This window comes from Clarias gariepinus, chromosome 5 (assembly GCF_024256425.1).
Source record: "Clarias gariepinus isolate MV-2021 ecotype Netherlands chromosome 5, CGAR_prim_01v2, whole genome shotgun sequence".
Lineage (NCBI taxonomy): Eukaryota > Metazoa > Chordata > Actinopteri > Siluriformes > Clariidae > Clarias > Clarias gariepinus.
The window spans coordinates 31473487-31500423 of record NC_071104.1 but is presented as its reverse complement, the minus strand read 5'-3'; the positions used below and the strand labels follow the sequence as shown (position 1 = coordinate 31500423).

Genomic DNA, 26937 nt, shown 5'->3' with positions numbered 1-26937 from the left:
CCACACTCCATGATTGCTACTCTTATCTCTCTGTATCCTTGTTTTAGGCTTTAGTGCTGTTTATTGTTTGGCGTTTTTATATAAAAGATTTAATTGCAAAATGAGGTCTGTTCTTGCAAAAAGTTTTGAAAAAAGAAGTAAGTATTACACCCTGATAGAGAATATTTTTTGCATGTTTTCTTTGAGTCAGAATTGTGTTAAAAACAAGAAGAGCAAAATATTTTGATGAAATTGTTTGATTATATCAATGTGAGTTTGTATGATTTTGCAAAACACAATAAATCCACCCCACAGTGGGTGAATCAGCCTGCAGTTGTGTTTGTGACAATATAAATATGCAAGTTAGTTTATTGGGTGGATTTACATAAAATATATAGGAAACTCATGCATTGGATTATGTGTTTGTTACGAGTTGTCATGGGCAGCAAATTGGAACAAAGAAAAGAATATTTTTAATGATAAAGAGAAAAAAACACAGTCCAAAAATGTAGATAAACAGCATCATCAGTTTCTTCCTCCACCCATGACTGCTGGGGTAACTTAAATATACGATAAACATCCCTTTTCTTGACAACATTCGCCAAGAGTCCATCCAATGTATTTATTTTATACTTGGCAGCCTCTAATGTGCCCATCCAGTAGTTTCACATCTCTAGTCATGTGACAGAAAGAGAATGTGGATTTTTTGGATCTATGGATGTGTTGCATTTTGCCACGAAATGTGTTTGGTCAGTGTTGTGGCTTGCCAAAAATATGTCCATTTAAAGTTTCTAAAATAAAGGACATTTGAAAAACTTTGTGCAAAAAAATTGTCAGAAAGAGTAAAATATTTTGCAGTAAAGCACTTTACATGTACAGTATATCCCATTTTATTCAGCTGAATTCTCCCAGTTCGGTCGCAAACAGTAACTCTTGTTTCTGTCCATTTGTTTTATATTTGTTTTGTTGTGCATTTTCATTTGTACATCTGGTGATGAGATTCTTAGCCGAAGTAAAATATTTTAAAGGGTGCAAACATTTTAAAGATATATATATGTTTGTAAATTACGATCCCAGCTGATGTGGATTCATTCCCATTAACTTTCAACAAGTGGAACGTATGATCCATGAAAACAGAAGAGATGCTTCTGTCTGTGGGAACTGTACACACAATCATTCAGTAACACCAATTGCGCATTACAGAAACCCGTCTGGGAGTTATTACCTCACTCTTGGTCATTTTCATGTTTGGCCCAATAAAGGAGTTCCTGAGAGGCTAGTGTTTCGGATGTGAAGCAGGTAGTCCGGCATACTGAGAAGATTTGTTTTGTTGTGCATTTTGTACTGTATTTTTACTAACATATTACTTTCCTATGGCACCTTTCTTAGTCTATATGTGCATTTTCTATTTCTATATGTCTTCTAATAGTTCATTAATTTGCATATTACACTTGATGGTATTTGTTCTAGAAGTTTAAATTACATGGTGATTCCATAATTTTGCAAAAATCCTTTAAATGCAGTTTATCCAAAAGTGTTTAAAATCATGGATTTAATTAAAATAGTAATATCTAAACAAATACTAATGTGGTGTGCCTTGTAATTTCTCCTCACTGTTTATTAGCACCTGATAACTATTGAGCTTCTCTTAATTTGAGGACACTGTGAAAGAGGTTAACTATTGGCAGAAGGGAACCTGCTTATTAAGATCAGACAGTTATTGTTAAAATAATAATGTAAATATTCTAATCGTTTCTTTTTTTTAAAAACTTTGATGCCTACCTTTAAAGCAAAACACACACACACACACTGATCTCTGATCCATTAAGTATAGCTTTACTTACTGGTCATATCGACACAGTGCTTTTGCACCATTAGTTCCCAGCCTCTCTTAGTGTAAAGTGTACCAAGCCCTGGTAGGGCCAGGGGTAGCTCAGTGGTTAAGGCATTGGACTACAGTTCGGAAGATCCCAGGTTCAAACCCCACAACCACCAAGTTGCCACTGTTGGGCCCTTGAGCAAGGCCCTTAACCCTTAACTGCTCAGATGTGTAATGAGATAAAAATGTAAGTCGCTCTGGATAAGAGCGTCTGCCAAATGCCTAAATGTAAATGTAAAGAATGATTAAGCAGCACTTTTTTGTGTGTCAGAATATATCTAGTGATAAAGAGGTTAATATGGGATGCATGGCAGAATGCGAGCTGTGTGCTAACAAGAGTGCAGCAGTACAGTCTGGATTGGTATTGGTAGTTCTCCTTGAGAATGTTCGCCCTATTAGTATCAGCATCTACCGACTCACTGGAAGTTCCCTCTGTGCACTTTTAGTTATCTACCTATCTCAAAACTGTGAAAGCAAGGACAGTATGTCAATAAAATATTCCCATTTCAATATTTGAAGGGAAGGTTTTACACAGTGACTTTCTAGTGCATGTTGAGCTATAGCACAAAAATGATGCTAATCAAAATACAAAATGATCCTTACCTTGGCTGGATCCCTATATCCATTTCTCTTCACTGACAAAATCCAGCTAGCTTCTGCTATAACACAGGCCAAGCTGGACAAGCTGGTAAACCATCTGCGCCAGCTGGATATTTTCCAGCTTCCTAATTACTTGTCTAAATTGATCAATACTTTTTTTTTTTTTCAGATTTTTCTAATTGCCTTCCTGTTCTTAAACAAAAACACCTTGTCCATGATGTTACATTAGTAGCAATTATTTAGAAATGCTTCCTATCTACTAGCTTGACTAGCTCAACCTGTGCGTTCGAGCTGGTAGCTAGATTTTTCAGCAAGGCCATGATAAAATAGTAAATGATTTTCTGGAGGTAGTCGGAAGTGGTGGCGATGGCATACCTGTCCATGACCATGCATTTAGTTTTAGAGACCTTATTGTGCACTTTTCACTTTTAAAGCTTCTATGCTGTTTAAAACACTTACATGTGACATTATATTCCCAAGTGCTATGAAACCAAACTAAAGGGCTTTTCTTTCCAATAGGGTTTTAAGTAAAGACTTTTTAAGAATCAAAATGCTGCTTAACTTTCCTTCTTCTTCTATACTATCTTATACTTCTACTGGGAACTTGGAAACCGGTGCAAAAATCACCTTTCATCTTACAGTAAGTGAATATCTTGAATTTGTTTAATTTCATTGATTACCACCAACCAAATATAAAAAAAATAAACCAATTTCAAGTCTTCATTACTCAAATTAAGCTTTACATTTTTTCATTCTATTGGCAGATCATTTTGATTCTTGCCAAAAATAAATGCTTGAAATTAATGAGCTTATTTGCCATAAGATATCTTATACAGGTATATGGTTTATGGTCAATTTATGAGCGTACTAGATTTCTTTGACTATATTTAAGATATTTTCACTTGCAAATATGTATTTTTGTTGCAGTGAATACAGAAAAAGAATACAAAATATCTTAAAAATAGGCAATGAATTTAGGACTAGTAGTCGTAAAAATAAGTGTCAAAGTCAAACCAGGACTTGTGATGAGGTTTCTCATGAATAAAGGAGTAAAACTGATTGACCTTTAGAGAAGGTGTAATGAGAATCTTATCTGAAGTTAAATATTTTAGAAGGTGCAAATATTTTAAAGAAGGCCATATGTTTGTGAATGACAACCCTAAGTGGCTCGGAGCCCCCTGCAGTTGTTCCCACCAACTTTTAACATGTGGAACATGTGATCCTTAAAAAAAGTAAGATGCGTCTGTCTGTGAAAATTGTACACACAAATATTCACAAACACCAGTTGCTCATTAAATAACTCGTCAGGGAGTAATAACCTCATTCCAAGCAACTTCCACATGTTTGGGCCATTAAAGAAGTTCCTGGGAGGCTAGTGTTTTGCATGTGAAGCAGGGGGTCCAGCATACAGATAAGAAGTTCTACCTTGATGGTATCCAAACATTAGTGAAACGCTGGGACAAATGCATTAGTGTAGCAGGGGATTATATAGAGAAATAAAGGAAGATTTTACTCATAACTGTGCTCCTTGAACACCTCTAATCTTAGAAACCCACAGAACATTACTGTTGCTATATAATGCTGAGACTATAAAAGCTAAAAAAAAAAAATCTATTGGCTTTAAACACTTGCCACATTTTTTATGAATGATGTCCTATAATTGGAATGACACATTATACCCACAGGCAGAAACACACTACATGAAATGTGAAATAGTTTACTTGCAATTTACTTACAGTAATTTCTCTTCCAAAGACTTTGTGTAGACCTTGTTCAAGTTTACACATTAATACGACAGAATTTTGAAGATGTGTCAGTGAAACTGAAGCTTACTGTACATAAATTAGCCCCAATGCATGCTACTTTTACTGAGTGTAATCACGTGATATGATTTACAAGTTTACATGGACAATATTTGTTCAATCTGCTAAAAATCATTTTGATTAGAGTTTCCAGCTGCACTGCTTACTTGGGTACATATTTGAAAATATGCATTTACATGCTCAAAGCATTTAATCAAAATATTATTTGACATGCAAATAGTGGTTCTGCCTGCTTGGAAGCATTTATTCTGCCAGAAATATAACAGAAATGTTTTGGTTTTTGAGATTAGGTTAAGCTTCCAATCTTTTCTAACAAATCCTTCTCCTACTTTATTTAACTCAATTAAACTGAGTTTTATTTATATAGCACTTTTAACAATGGCTATTGTCATAAAGCAGCAAATTATGGAAATGAGTTTAAAAAGTTGAAGGAAACGTGTATAAATCATAATTATTACATTGAAGCCAAGGATGATGGTGGCAAGTAAAAAAAAAAACCTGAGAATGACAATAGGAAGGAACCTTTAGGGGAACAAGACTCAACAGGGAACCTATCCTCATTTGGGTGAAAAGGTTATCTATGATTTGTTGGATGCCTTACTATATGAAAAGGCGGGCTAATTAGTTTCCCTTCTTCAGTCACAGACTTAGTGGATGAGTAAATCAAATCAAATTCATTCACACAGTCATACACAGTACGATATACAGTGAAATGCTTTAGACAACTGCCCGTGACCTTAAAATAAAAGACTATAAAATAGAAAAATAAATATGAAAAGGAAAACAGAAGGTAAATTTAATTAAGAAAGAATAAAATTCAATATAAAATTAAAATAAAATAACAACATAACTGTACAGTAATAGATTGAGTATAAATAGAAATGTCACGGATTTAAAGTATTTAAGGACTAATGAATGTGAAGTGAACGTTGCCTAGGGGTCCTACCACAATCATAAAAAATGGAAATAAATACAATGGCTAAAAAGATTCATGGCTAATGTTAGCTACCAATCTAACCAGCTTCTTACACAAGGCTTAACCACAAATCCCTTTCTAACCTCTGTGTCTCTTTAGTTTGTGGAACAAGGGATTCCACATCCAACATAGCACACTAGCTTTCCATTTTAAACTAGTTGGGTTTCAACTCTGAAACTGTTAGCGATCTAAAGTGGAATAAGAGGAAATAAACTCTCTGAGATGACAATAGGAATAAACATTTAGAGGAACCAGATACAACAGGAATCCCATCCTCATTCGGGTGATAATGGAAAAGGATTTACGATTGGTTATAAAATTCAATCTCATCTATGATTTGGTTGGATGCTTTACTATGTGTAACAGCAAGATAATAATCAGTGCACCGTTCTCAGTCAGAGACCCAGTGGATGAAAGTAAGGATAACACAACACAAGGCTAAATCTCAAATCCCTCTCTAACCCCTAAACAAGGGCACTTACAGTATTGTCTCCTTGGTGTGTGGGAAAAAGGGATTCTACATCCAACACTGAACAAAAGAGGTTCTACACCCTACATACTGTAGCACCTTAGCTTTCCATTTTATGCTAGTTGGGATTCAACTCTGGAACAGTTAGCTATGTGAAGTGCAATTTGTAGAGAAATAAGAGAAACGTAGGATATTTACAGGACCGTCCACCACCTCCATGATATATTGTCTTTGCTTTTTGGCTACATAGTACCAGCAAACATTTAAAACTACTTTCACTCCTGCTTATTTATTTCATTTTTTATTATTAAAAGAGAAGGAGAGTTTAGTTTAGCTAGTTGATTTGTGCTTGTACAACACTGACTCAATACTGAGTCACCATGCATAGTCTCTCTCTCTCTCTCACACACACAACACACAATAAGTAGCATTCCCATATACAATATACACTCACCACTAAAGTGCCAGAAATATAATTTATATGTTTTTTGTTCTTGTTAAAAGAAGCTCTTGTGGTGATTACATGGAGCTTTTTAACACAGCAGGTATTTCATTGGATGACTCCCTGGAGTGAATCTACATTATGTGAAGTCACTGAGCCCCAGAATGCCTGTGTGCTAAGCCTGTTGGCGCCACTTGCTCACAACTTGACTCGAGGGCCTGACTCTTCAGCAGTAAATAATGCAACCTTTCTGGCAGTCATGTCAGGATACCAGTAGAGAGTGTACAATGGTCAGCTTGGTTGGTTTACTCAGAAGGAGCATGCAGCATTTAAGACATGAGTCAGCCTCCATACAGTCTGCTCTCAGAAGCAGTCGCATTACAGCTTGGCTTCTCTCTTCTTCCTCCACCATCCATGTCTTTTATTTTCTCTCTGACTTAATCAAAGTGCTCATAAAGCTAGAGCTAGTTAATGCTTTGTAATTTCTACAAGAATGTTTTGTATATTTGTTTGCCATAACCAATTTCCAACGCAGTTTGTTTCTTCACATTTGCGCCACAGCACCACCACGGTAATGAGGTGAAGCCTGCAAACTGTGTTTTAGGTATTTTTAGTTAGGTGCTACACTTGTGTGGGTGTCATTTTACTTTTTCAACTTCTTATTCTAAACTATTTTAAATGTTCGGGATTCATACTGATTCTTTAGTTAAAAAAAAAAAAGAAAGTTATGTAAAAAGTACGAATGTAGATGAGTCAGTGGTGCGTGCATCGGCTCATCAGTACTTCACTCACAATGACAGCGATTGTTAATCTCCTCCCACGCTCTAGAACTAAAGCAATAGGCCTGGCTGGAGTGATCCAGATCAGATGTTTTAGCATTTTTTCGCCTTCTCTTTCTCCCGGGTGCATGTATGTGACAGGTGTAAGCCACATAAACGTGTCATCCCCAGGTGCCTGGCACTTGTTCAGATAGCGTTCAAGCCTGTGATTGTACGTCAGCCAAATCGATATCAGTCAGGAGGAAAACTTCCCCAGCTCCCCAAATTATCGATTTTCTCTCTTTCTCTCTTTTAATTTAAAGTGAATGAGAGGGAATAGGAATAGAGGAATGACAGACAGAGCTCTTTGGGTCAGCAGGAAAGTCATCTGACAGTATAGGAATCCTGTTAGACTCCTGCTAGCTCGCATTTTTCTTTTTAACACTGGTTTCCAATCCACCTAAGATTTATGATCAAGTAATCACTGTTCCCCAGACTTGGCCTTCTCTTTTGTGTTTGAAGCTGGACTAAAATAACCTATGTTCAGCCATGATCTTTTAATCCTCTGACCTCCAGTGCCGTATGATAAACCATCAATGTAAGATTTTAGTTTTGACCAAATAGTATTTGCTTTTGAGAGCTGCAGATCATCTAATCCACACTTTTGTCTTGCCACCATAAGACCCTGTTGATAACGACTGCAAGCTGTATACTGAACAACATTTCAGATTTATAGTTTCTACAACTGCACCACTGCTGGGCATAAGAAAAGAAAACACACTTGATACAGATGATACTAAATATAGTATTAGGAAGAAAGGCTAAGGGCTGATTTCTTTTTAGCCCAGAAATAGCCTTTCTGTGACAGTTGTGTCAGATGACTATACAAAATGAACCACAACACTGGTTTCTATTTGGGCTGATGTTTTTTGTCCCATAGTTGGCACATCTGTAAAACCTCAACAGCATCATAAAAACATTTAGAATTGACAAATTCAGTTCATGCTGTCCAAAAAAAATACAAATTTGTCAAATTGCAGAACCATTTTACCAAGTTTATTTATTTACATTTAGTAGACGCCCTTGTCCAGAGTGACTTACATTTTTATCTCATAACACATCTGAGCAGTTGTGGGTTAAGGGCCTTGCTCAAGGGCCCAACAGCGGCAACTCGGTAGTCGTGGGGTTTGAACCTGGGACCTTCCGAACCGTAGTCCAATGAAAACTTGAAGAAAAAAATCGAAATAAGAAATTCAGCTGCTGACTGGTAGAGCTGGTGACTGACCATTGATTTAATTAACACGGTAAAGGTATTTTTTTATTCTCAATGGTTAGGAGAATAAACTATGGATGTGGTGGACAGTCCAGGGAAAATTTCAAGATTTTCTTTATATGTCCAGTTATTTAACTTTAGAATATTAGCTAACTTTCGGGTTTTTGGGGTTAAATCTTAAATAGCAATAAATGGAAAGTAAGTGCACTAGGAAGTACAATCCTTTAGTGCCCTTGATCAGGGGTTAGAGAGGGGTTTGGGATTCAGCCCAGCCGTGTGTTGGAAGCTAGTTAGCTTTGTAACTCGAGTTAGCTGTGAAGAAAAAAATATAGATAAATCAGATAATTTAGTTTGACTTAGAAGCAGAAGGAGAAAAATGTGTTTGGGAAGACATAACCGTATCAGGTTTTGTATGTGGTATGTGGGGTTTGGCAGGCAGCTGCTCTCCCTTTTTTCCAGTACTGCAGGTCATACTGACCTACTTTCAGCCATGCTGGCAAACGACAGTTAGTGTAATTAATGACTGTTAGAACACCTGTGATGCAGAGTGACAATTCTAGTTAAACATCCCAGTGCTCTATATAACGCCTTGTGGAATCACATAACTCGATGGAAAGTAATTGTTGTATATTTTATATTATATCCCCAATAATATGTATAGTCGTCAGAATACCACACGAAATATACAAAAATGTTTATTTGGAACCATACAGATTTTCCTGGATGTTCACTGTTTTTGTAAGAAAAAAAAAAGGAAATTGCTTAACACTTAATGCTGTTTCCATATTTAAATGTACCTTATGCTTCTTTATTTCTGAGAGGCGTAACACACTATTAAGGTAAAAGGCTTTTCTTTCTTCCACTGCCGGCTATAAGCTGTGTATCTGCTGATTCTGTATCGGATCTGGACTGTTAGCTGCTCAATGATGTGTGGTTTGAGTTTTGACTATGGCATATGGACTCCTTTGTTTGGTTGAGCTTCAATGTTTTGTAATAGAGGGCAAGAATCAATTTGTGGAAAGCTGAAGAGGTGTTTAAAAGAAAATGAAACCACAAAAGGGTTGAATGTAAATAAAAAGGGCCAGGGGCGGTAGGTGAAAAGACGTCCACTTTAATCCAAAAACATGTCCTCTTTAGCAAGCCTACTATCTGGGATTTGTTTTTACTCATTATTTGGACAAACATACATATGCAGAATGAATCTTTTTTTTTATTATGATTTAGCATTAGAACATTTTGTGAACAGTGTTACTCAGTGCTGTGTTTGCTGCAGAGCAGATCCTGTTCATGTTAGTGGTTGGGTGCAGATTAGAATATCTTCCCTGGTAATGTTTCCTTCATGCTCTCAAGATATTTCACAGCCAGAAAGATGGAGCAGAGCCACAGTTAGACTAACAGGTAAATATGTCATGCCCAAACAGACATGAACATTTACAGATAAGTCATGAGAAAATAAACCATATGTTGACAGACATACCCTACACGCTGAAATCACAGAATGAAGTTTAAAGAAAAATTATGAACAATAATAAAAGTTTCTTTAATTTGCGAGGCAAAAACATAACCATATGGTGACACAGCATGGAGTGTTGTTGCCTCACAGCTCCAGGATCTATCTGATCCTGAGCTCCACTTACTGTCAGTGTGGAGTTGTGCATGTTCTCCAAGTGAGTCTCTTGTTCTCTGGTTTTGTCTCACAAAATTGGCTACTATAAATTGTCCCAAGGTGTAACTGAGTGTGTGAAGCGCAGGTCCTTACTAGGGTAAAATTATCATATTTGAAGGTATTAATCAAGTATGCAGACAAGAAATATTCCTTAGGGATTTTGGTCCATATTCCACATTACTTATTATAAGATTATAACTAAAATCAATGATGCCTGACTTTGCAACACTATATATTGTATATATGCTGATTACAAGAATGTTGAACATTTCTAAATGTTTCAGAACTGATGTTGTTACAGTACATGCAGAGATGATCTTGTTTGTATCATCGTATCAGTACAATTGTCTTGGGCTGATGATACTGTAGACTACATACTTAGGCTAATGACTCTTGATAACCCAGAAGGATTAGGCTGAGTGGAATAAGATCTGGATCTATTCTATCTTATGTTTCTCTGCTATCTTGGATCTGAAAGAAAACAGAAAAATAGAGAATTTCATACAAGAAATAATGTGTACTTACTCACTCAATGTCTATACTGCTGTATCCTGTATACAGGGATACACCTGCCAATCCATGGCAGGACACACACAATTTGGGAACGCCAATTAGCTTATTTTGTATGTCATTGGACAATTCAACTATATTTATAAATCATAGTTAGAAGATTGTCCCTGATGAGCAAGCTGGTAGCAAGGAATATGTATCTCAGTAGTCCTGAGATGACAATAGGAAGAAACCTTGAGAGGAACCAGACTCAACAGGAAACCCATTCTCTTTTGGGTAATATCAAATAGTATGGTTACTAATAGTATATCAGTCCCTGGTCTTTCTATCAGCTATAAACCTAAAAGTTCAATAGAATGGAAAAGGTGTTCAATTTAATATAAAGCCCACTTTGGTTAACGGAGACTCAGGTATACGCCTGTTCATGGGAATTGCAGTCCTACACTATTTAGGAGCTTGTCACAAGCCATCATAGCAAAACTGCACGCATCAGCAGAGTCCAAGGTCAACTTCATGGTGATTGAGTGGAACTGTCCTCAGTCACCACACACATCCCAAGCCAAACATATGAGGTCGATGGATCCAGACTTTTTTTTTTAGCCACCCTGTATTTTAACTCGACCGGATGCTCTTCTTATTCATTCAGCTCATGTGTTCACACTCTCTTGCTCTGCTGTAATTTTCTCCTGTGGATTGTCTGTGCAGTTCGTAGATGCACTCAAGCAGGCAGCAGGTGTGCTGGAAACTGAGCATGTATATCCAGGGCATAATTTAACACTGTGGAAGCAGTGTTGCAGGATGAGAATGTAATTTACTGTCAAACCCAACATGCCCTCTTTGTTACACACATGCATCCTGAACAGATCTCTGACCTTCATGAAAAAAAAACGGGGATATGATTTTGGATTATTCAGTTGGGCAATATATATTAGCACTGCCGTGTTTTATTGAGCATGGTATGGTCTGCAGGTATTTAATATACTGATCAGTAATTACACAGTTTAAAACACAAAACAATCCATTGTATTTATACTGTAACACATATTGCCATATGCAGTTGTGCCATGGCAAAAACTGATCTTAGCTTAGTGTTGCGCAACAGAAAAGTATTAAAACCCTGATAATGCCAAAGCCACCTGTGGTCCAGGAGTTTCAAGGGAGTAAAATTGGCTGTTCTCTCTAGGGGAGGGATTGCATACTTGCCCTTCCATATCAATCATGGGCTCCAAGAGTGTTAGGCCGCCCCCTAACATTGCGTGAGCAGCAGTGCAGTCAGCTGGCTTCAAGTACCTTTAGAGGAAGCGCATGATAGCCTTTGGCCTCCCTGGGTGGTAGCCTTCCCTTAAGCCCTAAAATTATGGAGAAATCTAAAAAAAAAAGTAGTACAAAAATATTTAAATTATTATTTTTAAAATTTTTCTATAAAAAGATTACAATAAGAGCGGCACGGTGGCTTAGTGGTTAGTACTGCATCCTGGCTTCTCCAGGGGCCTCGGGTCTGTGTGCATGGAGTTTGCATTTCTCCCCATCTTTGGTGGGTTTCCTCTGTGTACTCTGGTTTCCTCCCACAGTCCAAAGACATGCAGATGCAATTGATCATAGTGTGTAAATGAGCATGTAAGTGTATGTATGTGTGTAGGCCCTGCGATGGATTGGGATTTCTTGATGGTGTACAGTACCCCGCCCCGTAACATCCTGGATGTAAAAAAAAGAACATAAATCATATTTTTGATTTGATGTCACAAAAAGACAATTTCATTTCACATGGCCTTGACAATTTAAAGTTTGATAACAAATGCGAAAGCTCCTCCAAGAACAGGCTCCAGCTAACCCGCTAGCATGAAGCAAAGTGGAGATCATAAGCTGAGGCTGGTGTAACACTGGTGGGAAGTTCATAGAGGAGCAACATGAAGGATATATAGAAGTGTGGGTTGGAGTGGGAGTGTGAGTAAGTAGGATTGAGCTGTAGAGGAGTTACATGTTGATGCTTTTCAAATGAACCTTTCGATGTTTTTGTGTCTCATTTCTGGATTTAAGTGGAACAAAACTCTACACTTTTTGACCAATACTGTATGGTTCCTCAAGGCCTCTTTGGATGATTGTTAAGTTATTTGCTGCCTGTTCTGCTCTGAACATTCCCTGAATAGGAAGCACTCACTTGTAAGGTTGGATGCAATCCTTTATAGGTTTGCCAAAGAAATACAAGCCAAAGAAGCCTTGAGATTTTTACATTTAAGTTTATATAAGAGTGTAGCAATAAATTTCCTGCCAGGGTTTGAGTAATTAGGAATTCTCTGCATCCTGAAGAGGTTCGGCTTTAAGCTCTCTAATAGTCTCTCCTACTTATAGTTCTTCAAAAGAAAAATAATCATATTACATAATACAAAACACAATATACAAAATGTGGCTAAAGTAAAAATAAGCTTTAGACACTGAGGTGACTGAATGGTTCTAAAAGGTTCTTTGGATAGTCAGGGGTTCTATCGTTTTTCACAAAGGGTGTTCAAGTCAAAACAGGACTTTTTATTCCCGGGATCTCCTTTAATGGTCCAAAAACATGTAGAAATCACTTAGGGCCAGTACAGGACTGTACGGGGATGTGCCAGTAATGTGCAAGTGCTGGAGTGGGCTGAATTAAGTTGTGCATTGTCCTGAAAAAACAGAATGTCTTTGGTGATCAAACCAGACTGTTTTTTTTTTTTCTCATTTAAGGAAAGGGCCATTAAAAGAGTTCCTGAGAGGGCAGCATTTCATCAGTGATGAAGACGTGAAGGAGGCACGCGCGTCATAGCTCACATGTACTGAGAAATCTTTCTATCTAGATAGTATCTAAGCACTAGTCAAATGCTGGGATAAACAAATAAGTGTAGCAGTGATTATATAGAGAAATAAAGGGAGTTACTACTCTCATGCCTGAATCAAAAGTCCCAATTTGGCTTGAATGCACCTTGTAGAAAAGTTTATTTAATCTCAATTAAATTTAAACCATATCTGGCAGGGGATAGTTGGTATAGGGATCGAAATAGTAAACTGAACACTTAACCGTTTATTGCATACCTTAGGTCACTAGAGGCTCATGACCTCATTTCCCCCTCTCCACCTTGTATAGTATTCCTTGAGTTATATGCTTAAATTATTTTTTTTTTTTTTTGCACAAAACTGTACAAATTTATTGCTGTTTGTTTGGGGGGGAAATAAACGACAAAACAAAACAAGATTTTAATATTGTTTGTGATCAATATTTGTGGTTATATATTTGATCTATTGTAGGGTTATATGTTACATAAAATCGTTAAAGGGTCAATTGAATGGAACATTTAGTGTTGAGAACCTTTTTTTCTCTATGTGGGCTTATCATAAAGAAATAAGGAAATATGAGAAACCTGACACTTTGGCTAAAAAATTAAAAAAAGTGAATAACTGAATAGATAAATAGATAAATAAAATCTGCTGATTGCCATTGAAACAATAAATGTTTATTGCCCAGAGGCTGCTAGGACGTCATGGGCACTGATCCTGAGCATGTGAACATGGGCTGTGGGTGAGGAGGCTGCGTCTCTCTCTCTCTCGCTCTCTCTCGCTCTCGTTCTCTCCCTCTCGCTCTATTGCTCATACACACACACACACATAAAGAGCCTCACTTGGATACAGAATTGGAGAGGAAGTAGTGGAGAGAAGGAAGGGGGTATAAAGAAGAATAATGAAGATAGAAGAACGAAATGCTTTCCCAGTCTGCATGACGCTCTCCTTAGGGCTGACTCATTCTCTCTCTCTTGCTCTCTGTTTATCTCTCTCTCTCTTTCTCTGTAAAACGGAGTAGGATTGCACGAATGCTATCCCTCCCCCCTCTCATCTCTCTCTTTCTCTCTCTCTCTCTCTCTCTGGTGCTGCTATTGTCTGAGCAGCCTCTTCTGTGTTGATTATACAGCACGTCTCTGTGCTCAGTGTTGATGGGTTTGTTCCAGCTTTGACGCCACTCAGCTTGAGTGGGACTCCTGAACATTAAATCTCTCAGGAGCTTTAGAGAAGAGCAAGCAGTGCTATCCGCCAATGTTTTTATCCTTTTTTTCTATCTTTTTTTTTAAATCATCATTTTTTTTCCCTAGCTGTGATTTTTTTTCTTGTCTGCAGTTTGACTCCCATCCTGAACTGAAAGATGCTCCAGTCTTTTGTGCGATCTCATATTTGAGTTCTAACTAAAGAAGTTCTGAGAAAAGAGCAGCACCACTTTTTTTTTGGTAACGAAATGTTTTCCGCTCAGAACCAAATGACATTTGCTCCAGCCAACTGAGAGCAACTCGTTTTCTCCTGCCAAGTGACACTTCGTCTCAGATCGACACTGGATCCTGGTCATGCTTTTACTGATGCGATCGGGTCAGCTCCAGGTCTAACCGTGAATCCCCAGGTCTCAGAGTGCCTAGGCTCCCCCAAACGCAAGAGAAGAACAGGATTTCTTCAAACCATGAAGAAAATCTGGTCCAAGAAACGCTTCCAGGTCAGTCCTGCATGTCTCTTCCTTAAAACTTCTTCTCTAGAGGTGTTTTGGTGTCACAGCTTTAACCCATATGTGTTACGTTCGGCTTTTGGTGTGTGTAGTCTGTGTAAGCTTTGTCCTAGTTTTAGTTCCCTAAATAGGGATACTACACAATAAGCTGACTGTGACTGATGAGCCCCACCCTTCATCTATAAACAAAGTGACAGTGCTTACATGATCGCACTCCAATGCAAATCCAATTCGTTATTTATCTTTTGCATGATGGACATGGGGATAACGAGAGCTTTTAGCTTTTTATGGGTCTGCTCTGTTTAATGAACCATAAATGGGTTTCCTAGTTTTCTCAAAGGCATGTGTGGCTTGTGCTACAGAGGTACTTATGAGTAATAAAAATGGTTGGTTTCCAAAAGCAAGTGACAAAATAAATAGGTAATTGGATAATTATATGAATTCCCAAACAATTTACAAATTATATAAGCTTTGCATATTTATACTGTAAGGCTTTGTATTTTTTAAGGTCCCCCACGGAAAAGGGGGTAACATATGGTAAATCAGCATGTAGGCTATTACGGGTCGAAGAGTAATAAACCAAAATCGCTTATAACATCAATCCCATTATCTCTTACGGGGAAGATTGGTTTGTTTTGCTTTTTGTTTTTTCTTGTTATTTTCAGTTAAATCAACCAACTAGAATGCACTAGACATTATTTATAAAAATGTATTTATTTATTATTTTTATTTATTTAACAGAGAAAGCACTGATTAATAACACCTAACCTAATTTTAGTGATCAAATGCAACATTTCCCAGCTGTCCCTGGGTCTGGTGCAGCATCAAGGCATTGTCAGTAAATCTTTTGTTCTGTTATCAAAGCATCCATGAAAGCACTCTTCTCCATGCTCTAGTGATAGATCAATATTACAAAGAGAAAGAGGGGAAAAATGTGTCTGTGCCACACTACAAGTCAGAAACCATGCAGAAACAAAGATAGAATAGATAGACAGCAAACCAAGACGTGTTTTCTTCAACATAAACCGAAATTCAGGATTTCTTTCCATACATTCTACACTATGCTTTTTTTTTGGGGAACGTGTCACACCAACATCTCGCAGGTGAGATGTGCGAATGTGACGCGTACCCTTTTTCCTCAGCTCTCGGGGCTAATGGAAATCAGTAGGAAAGCGGGTGTGATGAAAAGAGGAGGGCAGAGGAGGGAAAGGGGGGGGGTAGGTGAAAAAGAGAGATAATTGGATCTTTAGTCTGCAGACGGGGGCAGACAGGTGGAGAAAGGATGAGACAGGGATAGCGAAGACACGACTGTTATTTTCCAGCTTTGTAAAACAGAACAGTAATGGAACCTATTAATGATTCTACTTATTGATTTGTGTTAATAATAACTGGAGCTTTATTAAATCCAGTAGTTTGTGTCACCTATATAGTAGATGTAAAGACATGTAAACAATGTCGAGTTTTTATAGACACACTAATTGTTTTAACATGAAAAATGTTGATTCCATCTTAGTAGTAACTATCAGATTTTGACAGCTGTCACTAGATTGTTTAAAAATAATAGTAGAATATTTTAGATTCAAGTACCATTATTCCAGCTGACCTGAGCTATTAAATGCCATGGAATAACAAAATAACCCAATTATTGATCACATACAGTATGTGATCACCCAGAATGTTCCTATTAGCAGATTATCAGAAAAAAAAAATCCTTGATAATTACTGAGAATATAAACACTTTGAATTATTTGCCCAAATTTGATACTCTACACTAAAACTCTAAGGACCTCACTAATGACCAGCAGTCGATCCCATATCGTTTGCTAATGAAAAGCATTCCAATATCGGTTGAAATGATTTAGGTCAAAAATAAACACGATCGATTTATTTCTCTCTGATTCGACCAAAACAGACATATTTGGCTTGATTAGCTCTTAGTAATCCTCCAGACATAATCAGTCTCAGTAAGAGATCCATAAAGAACAACAGTGTGTGATAACTGTAGGGAGAGGGTGTGATGTAAGTGAGAGTCTGGCTTCCATTGCTAACTTCAGCTGCTGACTCGAGCTCAACCACAATGAGCAAGCACCCTGGGTGACTGTGGGGGACGTGCACTCCAAAGTGTGAAGTGACTCATTTACCACATGGCAACTGTGTGTGTGTGTGTGTGTGTGTGTGTGTGATGAAAGTCGCTTGGACAAGAATGAAATAGCTTTCAGGGCTTACGAACCTCAATTTAAACGAGACATCATGCACCCAATAATTGCGTTAAAGTTATTTATGAGCATGTAATTATATTCTGAACAAGTGATCAGACCATAAGAATTCCATCTCTTGTGTGATGTTTGTGTAGGCAAAACTGCTATAATTTTGGAGCTCTTGATGAAACTGACTGCAAAAACTGATCTTTCCATTACAGTTATCTAGACATCATTACCATGGAACATATCAGTAAATTTAATGTATTGAAATGTAGCGAAGCATACTGTATATACCATCCATACCTATTCTTTGCTACCAATACTGATACCAACATGAGTAATATTGTATGTATTAAGCAATCAGGTATGTCACAGAGCTCTAGAATCTCAATTTATATTACCCAGTTTGCCAAATGGTCATGAAATCCACACACGTCAATACAGATACTATACTAGGTTCATTCTTAACATAGCTAGCTGAGTTAGAATTTATTACATTAGCTACTTACTGTAGCTGGACAGCATGGTTGCAATAGAGACCGAAGTACAAGACCAAAGTACTTTTTATTGCCTTCTATGTATGATAATCAACAGCAACACAGTCTAAAATGGTTCTTTTCACTCAGCTAGCATTATCTGTAGACATTTTCTGCTTGGTTTTGTTTAAGATGTTTTATCAGGTTCCTGTTGTAGGACGATCCTGTAGATCCCCCTTGTAATGTTTCATAGGGAACTGTTCACGTCACTTTAATTGGTGACGTTAATTATGAAATGCATTCTTGTAATTTTGTGCTGTCTCTTCATCAGCATAAAAAAATGTACAAAAACAGTTAATTCTAAGAAATATTTAATTCTAAGTATAAGTAATTGAGCACTGTGACAATCAGATATCCTGTAACAATATAGATATAGATGCATCCCTATTGAGAAACTATCCAGAATGTTAGCTCTAAAGAACAGCTTTATTTATTTCTCTAAATAATTTAAAGAGAATTCCTTTTTTAAAAAAGAAAAAGTAAGTTAAAATGATATAACATCTAGCATAATAAAATGCGGTAGTTAGCCCTTCAATGCTACATTATGTTCTTAAATGAAGACAAGTGTGAATAAAAGCAAAGCTTACAATGATAAGCTGGTGCAATAGTGAAATCTTAACCATACGACAGCATATGCCCTGCAATAGAAAAAGTATTACATTACAAGGACATAATTTAAATTCAAGTTTGATTTGCCTACCATCACATGCTCCACTGATTCTCCAACTAAAACCTCAAGCTAATTTTCCTTTCTTTATTTCTTTAGACCATGGCCTGTTCAAATTTTCCTCCTCATCTTGTTAGCGCCATTCGGGTTTGACTGCCAGCTATGGCAGCTCAATATTTTACAGCATCTTCTGTGCTGTATTAACACAGAGGCCAAACAGTTAGCCAAAAACTGTCCTCTTTGCTGCATTAATTTCCCTAGTGCATCGTAGTACTCAGTGACTGAATGTCAACACTATATACTGGACATGACCTGTTTACTCATATCTGCCCCAGAAAGGCAAGCGTGGCTTGTGTTCTTTATGGCGCAGATGGCGGGCTGGAGATCCTCGCTGGGCGGCCAGCTCTCAGCTTGCTGAGCCTGTCTGTCTTTGGCCGTGTTCACTAGATGGGTGTTAGCTTGGAAAATGTGACAGGATCTAGTTGTTCTCTGTTAACTGGGGATCTTAGAGTGTCGTTAGACAAAGGAACAATTTTAGCGAAACATGAATCAGAGATACAACACTGACGTCAGACAACCCCTCAGTTTCGCACATTACCACCACCACATTATTACACTTATAATTGTTGACTGCAAAGTAAATGAATAACTTGCTTGCTCTGTATATAACATTGATAAATATTAGATTACTTGGACCAATTATGTAAAAGTTTTCCATTTTATTTTAACAACCTCAACAAATTATGATTACTTAAATGATTGGCCATTAATATCACATACAACTTGCATACATTTGAGTTAAAAGAAGTGAGGTTAAATAACAAGTGAAGATGCAAGAAACAGTAAGCCAGCTCTGATCCGTCCTCTTTTGTGCGTATTTCACATTACAATCTGAGCCACCATCATTTTCCATTTGCGCACTACGGTATGTGGCATGTCATTATTTGTTCACAGATTGGACTAATCGAGGCGCCAGAAGAATGCCTCTCGTGTATTATGCATGCTACTTGCTCTCTTGAGTGCTACTTGGCTTTTCACCCTAATAAAAATGCTAAACATGGGAGATAATGAAAAATTACTTCATAACATATCATTTAGAATCCCACTCTGGTCATTCATTTTTCAGCGATTTTAAGGACCCATAAATGTCCATACAAATTGATTGGATGCGCATATCCATATTTATATCAATCCATAACACCAAAGCAAACATTGTAATGTGATCAGAAAACCTTGATAAGCCAAATGGGAGGATGTGAATGTAGTATTCTAAAAATGTCACACTCCAAAAAAAAAAAAAATAGCATGATGCAACCTGTTGCTCCGAACAAACTCTTATTTATGTAGGTTTTTGATGCATGACTCCTGATTTTAAGCTTAGTTTCCTTTCCTTCTTGCCATAATGCCCTCTAGTACTGCTGCTCCATCTATAAGCCTCCGCCACTGTGACAGATACCATCCATAACTAATGTTATTAGTTAACCTTATTCTGGGGAGAAGGGCAAAAATCTCAGATGCCACAGGCATTGCAAGTGCATCTGTTTCACAGCGGCTAATAAATTGGGAGTGACAGGAGGCATGCCGAATCCCAGCCTCTGTATCCCTCTGCCTCAACCACAACCTCCGTATCCACTTATTTATTACCTTAAAATGATATTAGGCAGGAAAATTCAGATGCAGGAAGCAAAATTGCAATTAAATAAGAATGATATGCCACTAACCACATATCTGTCCTGTTCCATGTGGTCTATCTGTAAACCGTTACCATGACTAACTAGGTATGGTTACCAAGGTATCTTAAATCATTTTAAGTATACACTATGCCAAATTTTTTTTTAAATGTACAGAAATCTATTGACATTATTTTTAATAGTGTAAAATCGCCTCCTTTTCCATGCTTTTGAATTGTGATAATTTAACATGTTTTAGTATGTTTAGATCTACAGTAGTCGGAGCAGGATATTTTAAGAAACACTTTAGGTGTACATGGTCCAAATATCAACCCAATTTATGAGCCTCTTGGTCACCAACTGCCCCATTTTCACTTTTAAATCTAGGTCAATAGGACAATGACAAGCCCACAACAAAGTACTGGATAAGCCATGCTCATGTCCTTACCTGTACTGGGGTATATACTGTAGTACCATGCTCATGTCCTTACCTGTACCGGGGTATATACTGTAGAACCATGGTATTCTTGACAGTACCATGGAACTTATTTGCTAATATATTACATGTAGCACACTGTAGTACCTGAATCCCCCGTGATGCATACATTGGTGCAATGGTACATGGTTTTACCATCTACTATAGTATGGTACCATGAAAAATGTACCAGCATACTGTCAAAGATATGTCACACATGTTTATGTAGAATAATACTACTATTTCTGTAGTATAGTAACATTATAACATTAGATACCTGCTGAACATCATATTAGATACCTGCTGAACTTTGATAGTCACTGTGGTACCCAATAAGGGAATAAGTTAATAATTTTGGTATTTACCAAAGTATTGTAGTACACACCATAATACTACTATTGTACCTACTGGTGTGCCAAAATACCAAGCATGGTAGTCACCAAAGGATGGTGGTACTATACATAATATAGTTCTACCCACTGAAGTCTCATAGTACCTACCCTGGTACTCGGTACAGTCCTATGGTGAATATTATGGTATGTCCTATGTACTACAGTGTACCATAGTAAATTTCTTATACTGTAGGTTAACACACACATACACATACATACAGTACACACACACAAACACGGACAAAATTTTCCTGAAATTGATCTCACTGCGGTTATGTATTATGATACACAAAATGCTTAAAAGTAAATTGGGTGGGGGAAAAAAATCAAGCCCACTTGATTGTCCACTTAATTTAAATGTATTTAGAAACTCCCCCAAAATAATAATAAATAAATATCTTGTAATTTCATAATGATTCAACCCTGCTGGTGTGAAACTGCCATCAGAATCCACATAATTAGTTAAATGAAGCAAAATTAAGTTGTAATTAAAATGTCTCATTATCTAAATATAAATACACCTGTTCCAAGAGAACATACCAAAAACAAACAGCATCATGAGGATTATTGAAAATCAGTCGAAGATGTTTATTTTGCATTTTATGGAAAATTTATAAGTTTTTAACTGTGTGATGGTATTTATAAAAAAGAAAAACATTTATTTTAATTCCAAGCTGTAATAATACAAATACAAAAATGTTTGAGGGGGGTGAATACTTCTGAAAGCACTGTTGCTATGTGGACATTTCTTCCATGTACTGTATGTGTGCATGTGCATGTTTTTTTAGTCATCTGATTTGTTATGAATTGCTCAAACATTTTGATATTCCTTGTGTTTTGTGTTTACTTAAATGTTTTTTCCCCCTCTCTTTTTATTTCAGAAAACCGGACACTCAAACCGAACATTTGGCCGGTTTACCCATGGTGTGTTTGGTTTTATAGATAACAGGTTATTACAAAAAGAGATTTTACAATCACATCACATCAAGTCCGTCATTGATCGCAGAGTCTGGTTTGTGCTTAAGATTGAGGATGCGTTTTAACTAGAGGTGATAAATGCAGTCCATAATTACAATAACAACTATTCGAAAGTTGTGTATCACTATATGTTTTTCTGTTAAAAGCTTGATAGAAATTTGAATCATAGATGATTCAAATTGAGTGAAAAAAGCATTTACGTCTGTCTTTCAGGAAGTTATGCATACCATGCTTTTAATAACGTGACAATACATAAAACACATACATCTGAATTGAGCATCAAGCATTTTCCTCTTCTTCTGCTTGTTCTTTATTAGTTGGGGTTTTTACGGTGCGCTGATTTACGAGCACAGACACCCGAGTCTTACTGCTGGAAATCCTCCACTCGACCATATATGATTATGGACTGCTGTGATACAGGTGCATAGCAGATAATGAGATAATGACGAATAATGTATCCTTGTCACCAAAATGAGCTTCGCCATGTTTACAGTTTCTCCAAGAACCATCCTTTATCTTAATGCTGACCATGTTTGTGTTACTATGTGAACTGTCACAGTGTATGACTGATGTTTAATATATATATATATATATATATATATATATATATATATATAAAGAAATAAATCTGTTTTTGGTTGAATTGAATTATCATTTTTCATTTGTGTTGTACTTGAATGTTATGGGGATGGGATTATTATGTTAGTGCCTCTTTCATTGCATTTGTGGTGTGTGCGTGTGTGTTTGTGTGTGTAAGAGAGAGAGAGAGAGAGAGAGAGAGAGAAAGAAAGGGCAGTCATGCAGTAGAGAAAATTCTGGCATCTGTCGGAGAGCGCTCTGATTAAGTGAGAGCTGACAAAACCTCAATTTAGCCGACACATCCGAGACCTAATTAATAATGAATAATGAATCATTTCGCTCAATGACTTGCACTTTTTCTGCTCTTTTAAAGAAAAAACGTGAAATCCAAATCAATACTCTGATTAATACTCAAATTAATTTTATATAATTTTAACATACTTTATAGCGTGTTTAACAGGACGTAACATAAAGTCTTTGGACTTTTTGTCTCTTTACATGCCGTAGTCTTGATAGCATTCTTCTAAAACTTTATAGCGGGCAATAAAAGCACTGTAGCGTTTTATTATTTCATAGATGCTTCCAGTGTAGACAAACAATCCTGCAGGAGAGAACCGAATAAACCCAGTGATCGCTACACTGTCTGAGATCCGTATCATGGTCTTTTCCTGAGAAGAATTTAATCGTGAATTAGACGTTTGAGAGAGGATATGCTATATAGCATCTATCACCTACCAGACAGATGTAGATAAACAGTTGTTGTTTTTTTTTCATGTTTTGTTCCAATTTCTTCTATTTACCCTCCTTTAATCATGGCCTTCAAGGCAAAAATTGCATTAAAATAGAATACCGTTCTGACTCTGGTTATCAGTGACAGTGTTGTTAGAAAATTTATGCATGCTCAGCAATTAAAAAAAAAAAAAAAGATAGAAAAGAAACATGGCTTGAGAGTGTGTGACTGATTCACTGGGGGTGGGACTGGTTTCTATAGTAACAGTGCATTCCTGTTTTCTTCTCCTCTCTGCCGCTATGGAAGCGAAGTATTTCGCTCGTGCAGGAAACAGAGTTATGGTAATGGCCTTTTCTCACTTTTGCATCTTTTTTTTTTTTTTAACCTTCTATCTCATTATAGGTCTTTGTCACCCATTTAAAAATCCATCGTCTGCTTTTATTCCTTAACTCGGTTCGTTGTGAAGTTCTGGGATTCTGTTTTTTGGTTTTCTTACATATCGCTTATTTTAGAAATTTAGAACATCAGATCGGTAAATTGTCCTACTCTGATTCATATTTCTGATTGCAAGACTGGGACAAAGTAAGCTCCTAGACAGAGAAAGCTCACACAGAAAACACAGAGCAGCCTCAGCTGTAGAGTTAATTTTATTAGCTGGATCTATTTTCCTACTTGATTGCACTCATCATTTCAGCCTGCCAGGTTTTAGATTTCAGCGTGATTGGCTTGTTTCTCACCCGCAGACTCTGAAACCACCGAGGACGAAGCAGCCGAGCCTCAGATGGAGACTAAAGACGGAGGCAGAGGCGATCCAGATGAGACCTCCCAGCGGGTCCCTGCAGGTAATTACACTCTTTTCACCAACATCATTGTTACGTTCCACTCTTCACACACAGCCCACCTCACACCGACTCTTCTATTCACAAAGGACACACACATATATTTATTTATTTATTTTATTTTTATTTAACCTTCAATTTAACCTGACAAGTCATTACAAATACAAATTCCTAATTACAATGCACGGCCAGGCAAAAAAAGCAAAGCCGCTTAAACAGGAAAGAAAACCGAAGTAAAAGGGGAAAAAATTTATAACAACAAAAATCGAAGGACAGAGAACAAACAAAAAGAGCAGAGCTGGTCCAATAAGATATTTGTATAAGTACACATTTGGTGGCTCAGACGGCTAAAGCTCTAGGTGGTTGTTCTGAGGATCCGGGTTCGAGCCTCATTATTAGTGGATTGGCACATCCCATACTCCCCAGCCACTGCATGCAGTGAAGGTTCCCAAGTCTGGTTAGAAAAATGGGAGGGTTTCATCAGGAAGGGCATCCAGTGTAAACACCAGTGCCAAGGTGGGTGTGGATCGGATGGTCTGCTATCGCAACACCTTGACAGGAACATCCGAAAAAAAAAAAAATAAACACCTTTCTGTGTTTGTTGTAGGATCCTCATGGTTTATTACAGTTTCACTGAAAGGTGTTTCAATGTCATTTATCTACATTGATCTGCTGTCTGGTCACTTTGCTTTGCCACCTTGTTTACTTCACCCGTTGTTGTTTTTATCTCAGTGCCAAAAATATGACTTTGGTTAGATTGAAAATCCCATAAATTGCTTTCTATTTCCCGCTTGGTTTTAGATGTGCTTGCTGCTATCGATCTTCTCTGCACGCAGGTCTTAGATTAACCCTCAGAATCCTTAAAAGCCTAAAGCAATATAAAATATCCAAGAATGTCTTATCACAGTGTCTCACACATACATCAGAAACCTGAGGTTGAGTTATATGTGCTGCTTGGCTATCGGTCTGTCTGGAGATAAAATCGATACGTTACACCCACATGAAAATAAGTATCAAGGATAAGTAGCATTTTATGTAACATTTTGCTTATAAACTGCAATATACTTTATAGTCAAGAGCATTTAGTGTATTAGACTGCCTGGCCAAAAAAGTTCCACTTTCTAAGATTTCTTTCGATTCCCTGTAGCATTGATTATATCTCTCAGTGTGGTGGCCAATTTGTGTGTGTAAATGATTCCTCCTGTTCCCAGAACCACTATCTGAATATGGCCGTGCTATCAGGGAAGAAAAACACTACTCAAGATAACCTGATCATTCAATACATTCAGGTTATGAGTTGACTTTATTTTGTTGCTGAGTCTAGGCCTGACCAAGCAACCGCAGATCATAACAATGCCTCCAGAGGCTTGTACAATGCACCCATCTATCTGTGTATCAGTATGTGTATAGCCCGGGTTCAATTTCTCCATCAATGCCCAAACCTCAGCCAATGGACGCAGTGCTAGCCCCAAGCCCGGATAAAATGGAAGGGTTGCAACAGGAAACGCATCAGGCATAAAACCTGTGCCAAGTTGCATGCGGATTGGATGGTCCGCTGTGGCGACCCCTCGACGGGAGCAGACAAAAAACTAACAACCGTCGCCACTATGCATGCTGTGTGCATCGCTTCATGCACTTCCCTCCTTGCCCTGGTACCCGCATCGCCATGAAAATGGGTCAATCTGGACCCATCAGCCCACATGACCTTTTCCATTGCTCCAAAGTCTTCAATCAATAGACTTCTCTCTGAAGTCTGTTTTTCTGAATAGCCTCACTAACAAGTGTTTTTATATGGTCATGTAGCTGTTTAGTATATAGAAGTTCAGACAATATAAAATATCTATTCACAGGTTTCTATCAATTCTCACTCAAAAATACTAAAATACAGGGATTTGTATGACAGACACATGACATAATTTAACATAGATTTAACATACAGTTTAGCATTTCTTTTTGTTGGTTTTATAACATGTTGCTATTTAAGAATAAAAATGAATAGACGTTGTGGATCAGATGATGTTATCCGGACATTTATTTAAATGTTTAAATGACAAAATTTAATTTTTTATATATAATAAAATATAATTCAAGAGTAATAAATAAAAAATTAATATATAGGAAATAAAAATATATTAAAGTAATAAAAATGTGTTAATGTTATGTCTGATCGGGATATAGAAGTTCTTTTGATTATACACCTATCAGCCATAACAATAACACAATAACATTAATTTTTAATTATATACTATTAAAATTATGGACACTCAAGGCTCACTCATGCCTGTGGCCACCAAAAGCCAGTCCGTCTGGTCTAATACCAGAAAAACCAAACAATGCAGCACAACTTGCCAAAAAAGTCGATCCTGGTTAAGAGAGAAATGCACCAGAACACCCAGTGCACCACAGCCCACTATGTACTTGGCCCTGTAGCCAAAGAACCTGACTGCCTACCTGTCCTCCATACAAATTCCCCAGACCCCAATCTGATCAAGCACCCATGGAATGTGCCAGACAAACAAGACCGATCCACAAAGTCGGCATGTTGCAGCCCACATCAACAAAAGGGTGTGTGTGTGTGTGTGTGTGTGTGTGTGTGTGTCTACCCGCACATATATATTGGCACATCATCAAATCATCCGCCTCTTAAGTCTCAGCATGTGTGTATTGCACTCAGCTTCTCCACAAACCGCAACATTTTTAAAAACCCTTATATTTGCTGATTCCAACAGTGTTATTCTCAACACAAAAAGGATGCCTACATGTTTAGGACAACAGCAAGAAGCGAGAAGCTTATTCTGCCATTCTGTTCAGTCCCTTTGCAGGATCTTGGCAGTGGCACTTTCTGCTGTCATTATACGTTATGAGAAAAGCTGTCCCAGGCGCCCCTGGGGAGAGGGAGTGGGTGTTCATTTGGGGTGCTTTCAGATAGAGGAAAATGATTTCTTACATTAGCAGAAAGTAGCATTTCTTCAACCAAACTAAAATAGGTCA

At 37.4% G+C, this 26937-nt stretch overlaps 1 protein-coding gene and 1 long non-coding RNA gene across 2 annotated transcripts in view; both read left to right on the top strand.

Annotated features, from left to right (window-relative positions):
• spegb (striated muscle enriched protein kinase b) overlaps positions 1-26937 on the top strand; it is a 101274-nt gene that overhangs the window by 27742 nt on the left and 46595 nt on the right. The window contains exon 2 of the mRNA XM_053496561.1: positions 23851-23949. Coding sequence (XP_053352536.1) covers positions 23851-23949 — 99 coding nt within the window. The remainder of the gene's footprint in view (positions 1-23850; positions 23950-26937) is intronic.
• LOC128524164 (uncharacterized) lies at positions 14494-22307 on the top strand. The gene is made up of 3 exons (XR_008360497.1): positions 14494-14870; positions 21702-21744; positions 22116-22307. It is a non-coding gene; the product is annotated as an uncharacterized LOC128524164 (long non-coding RNA).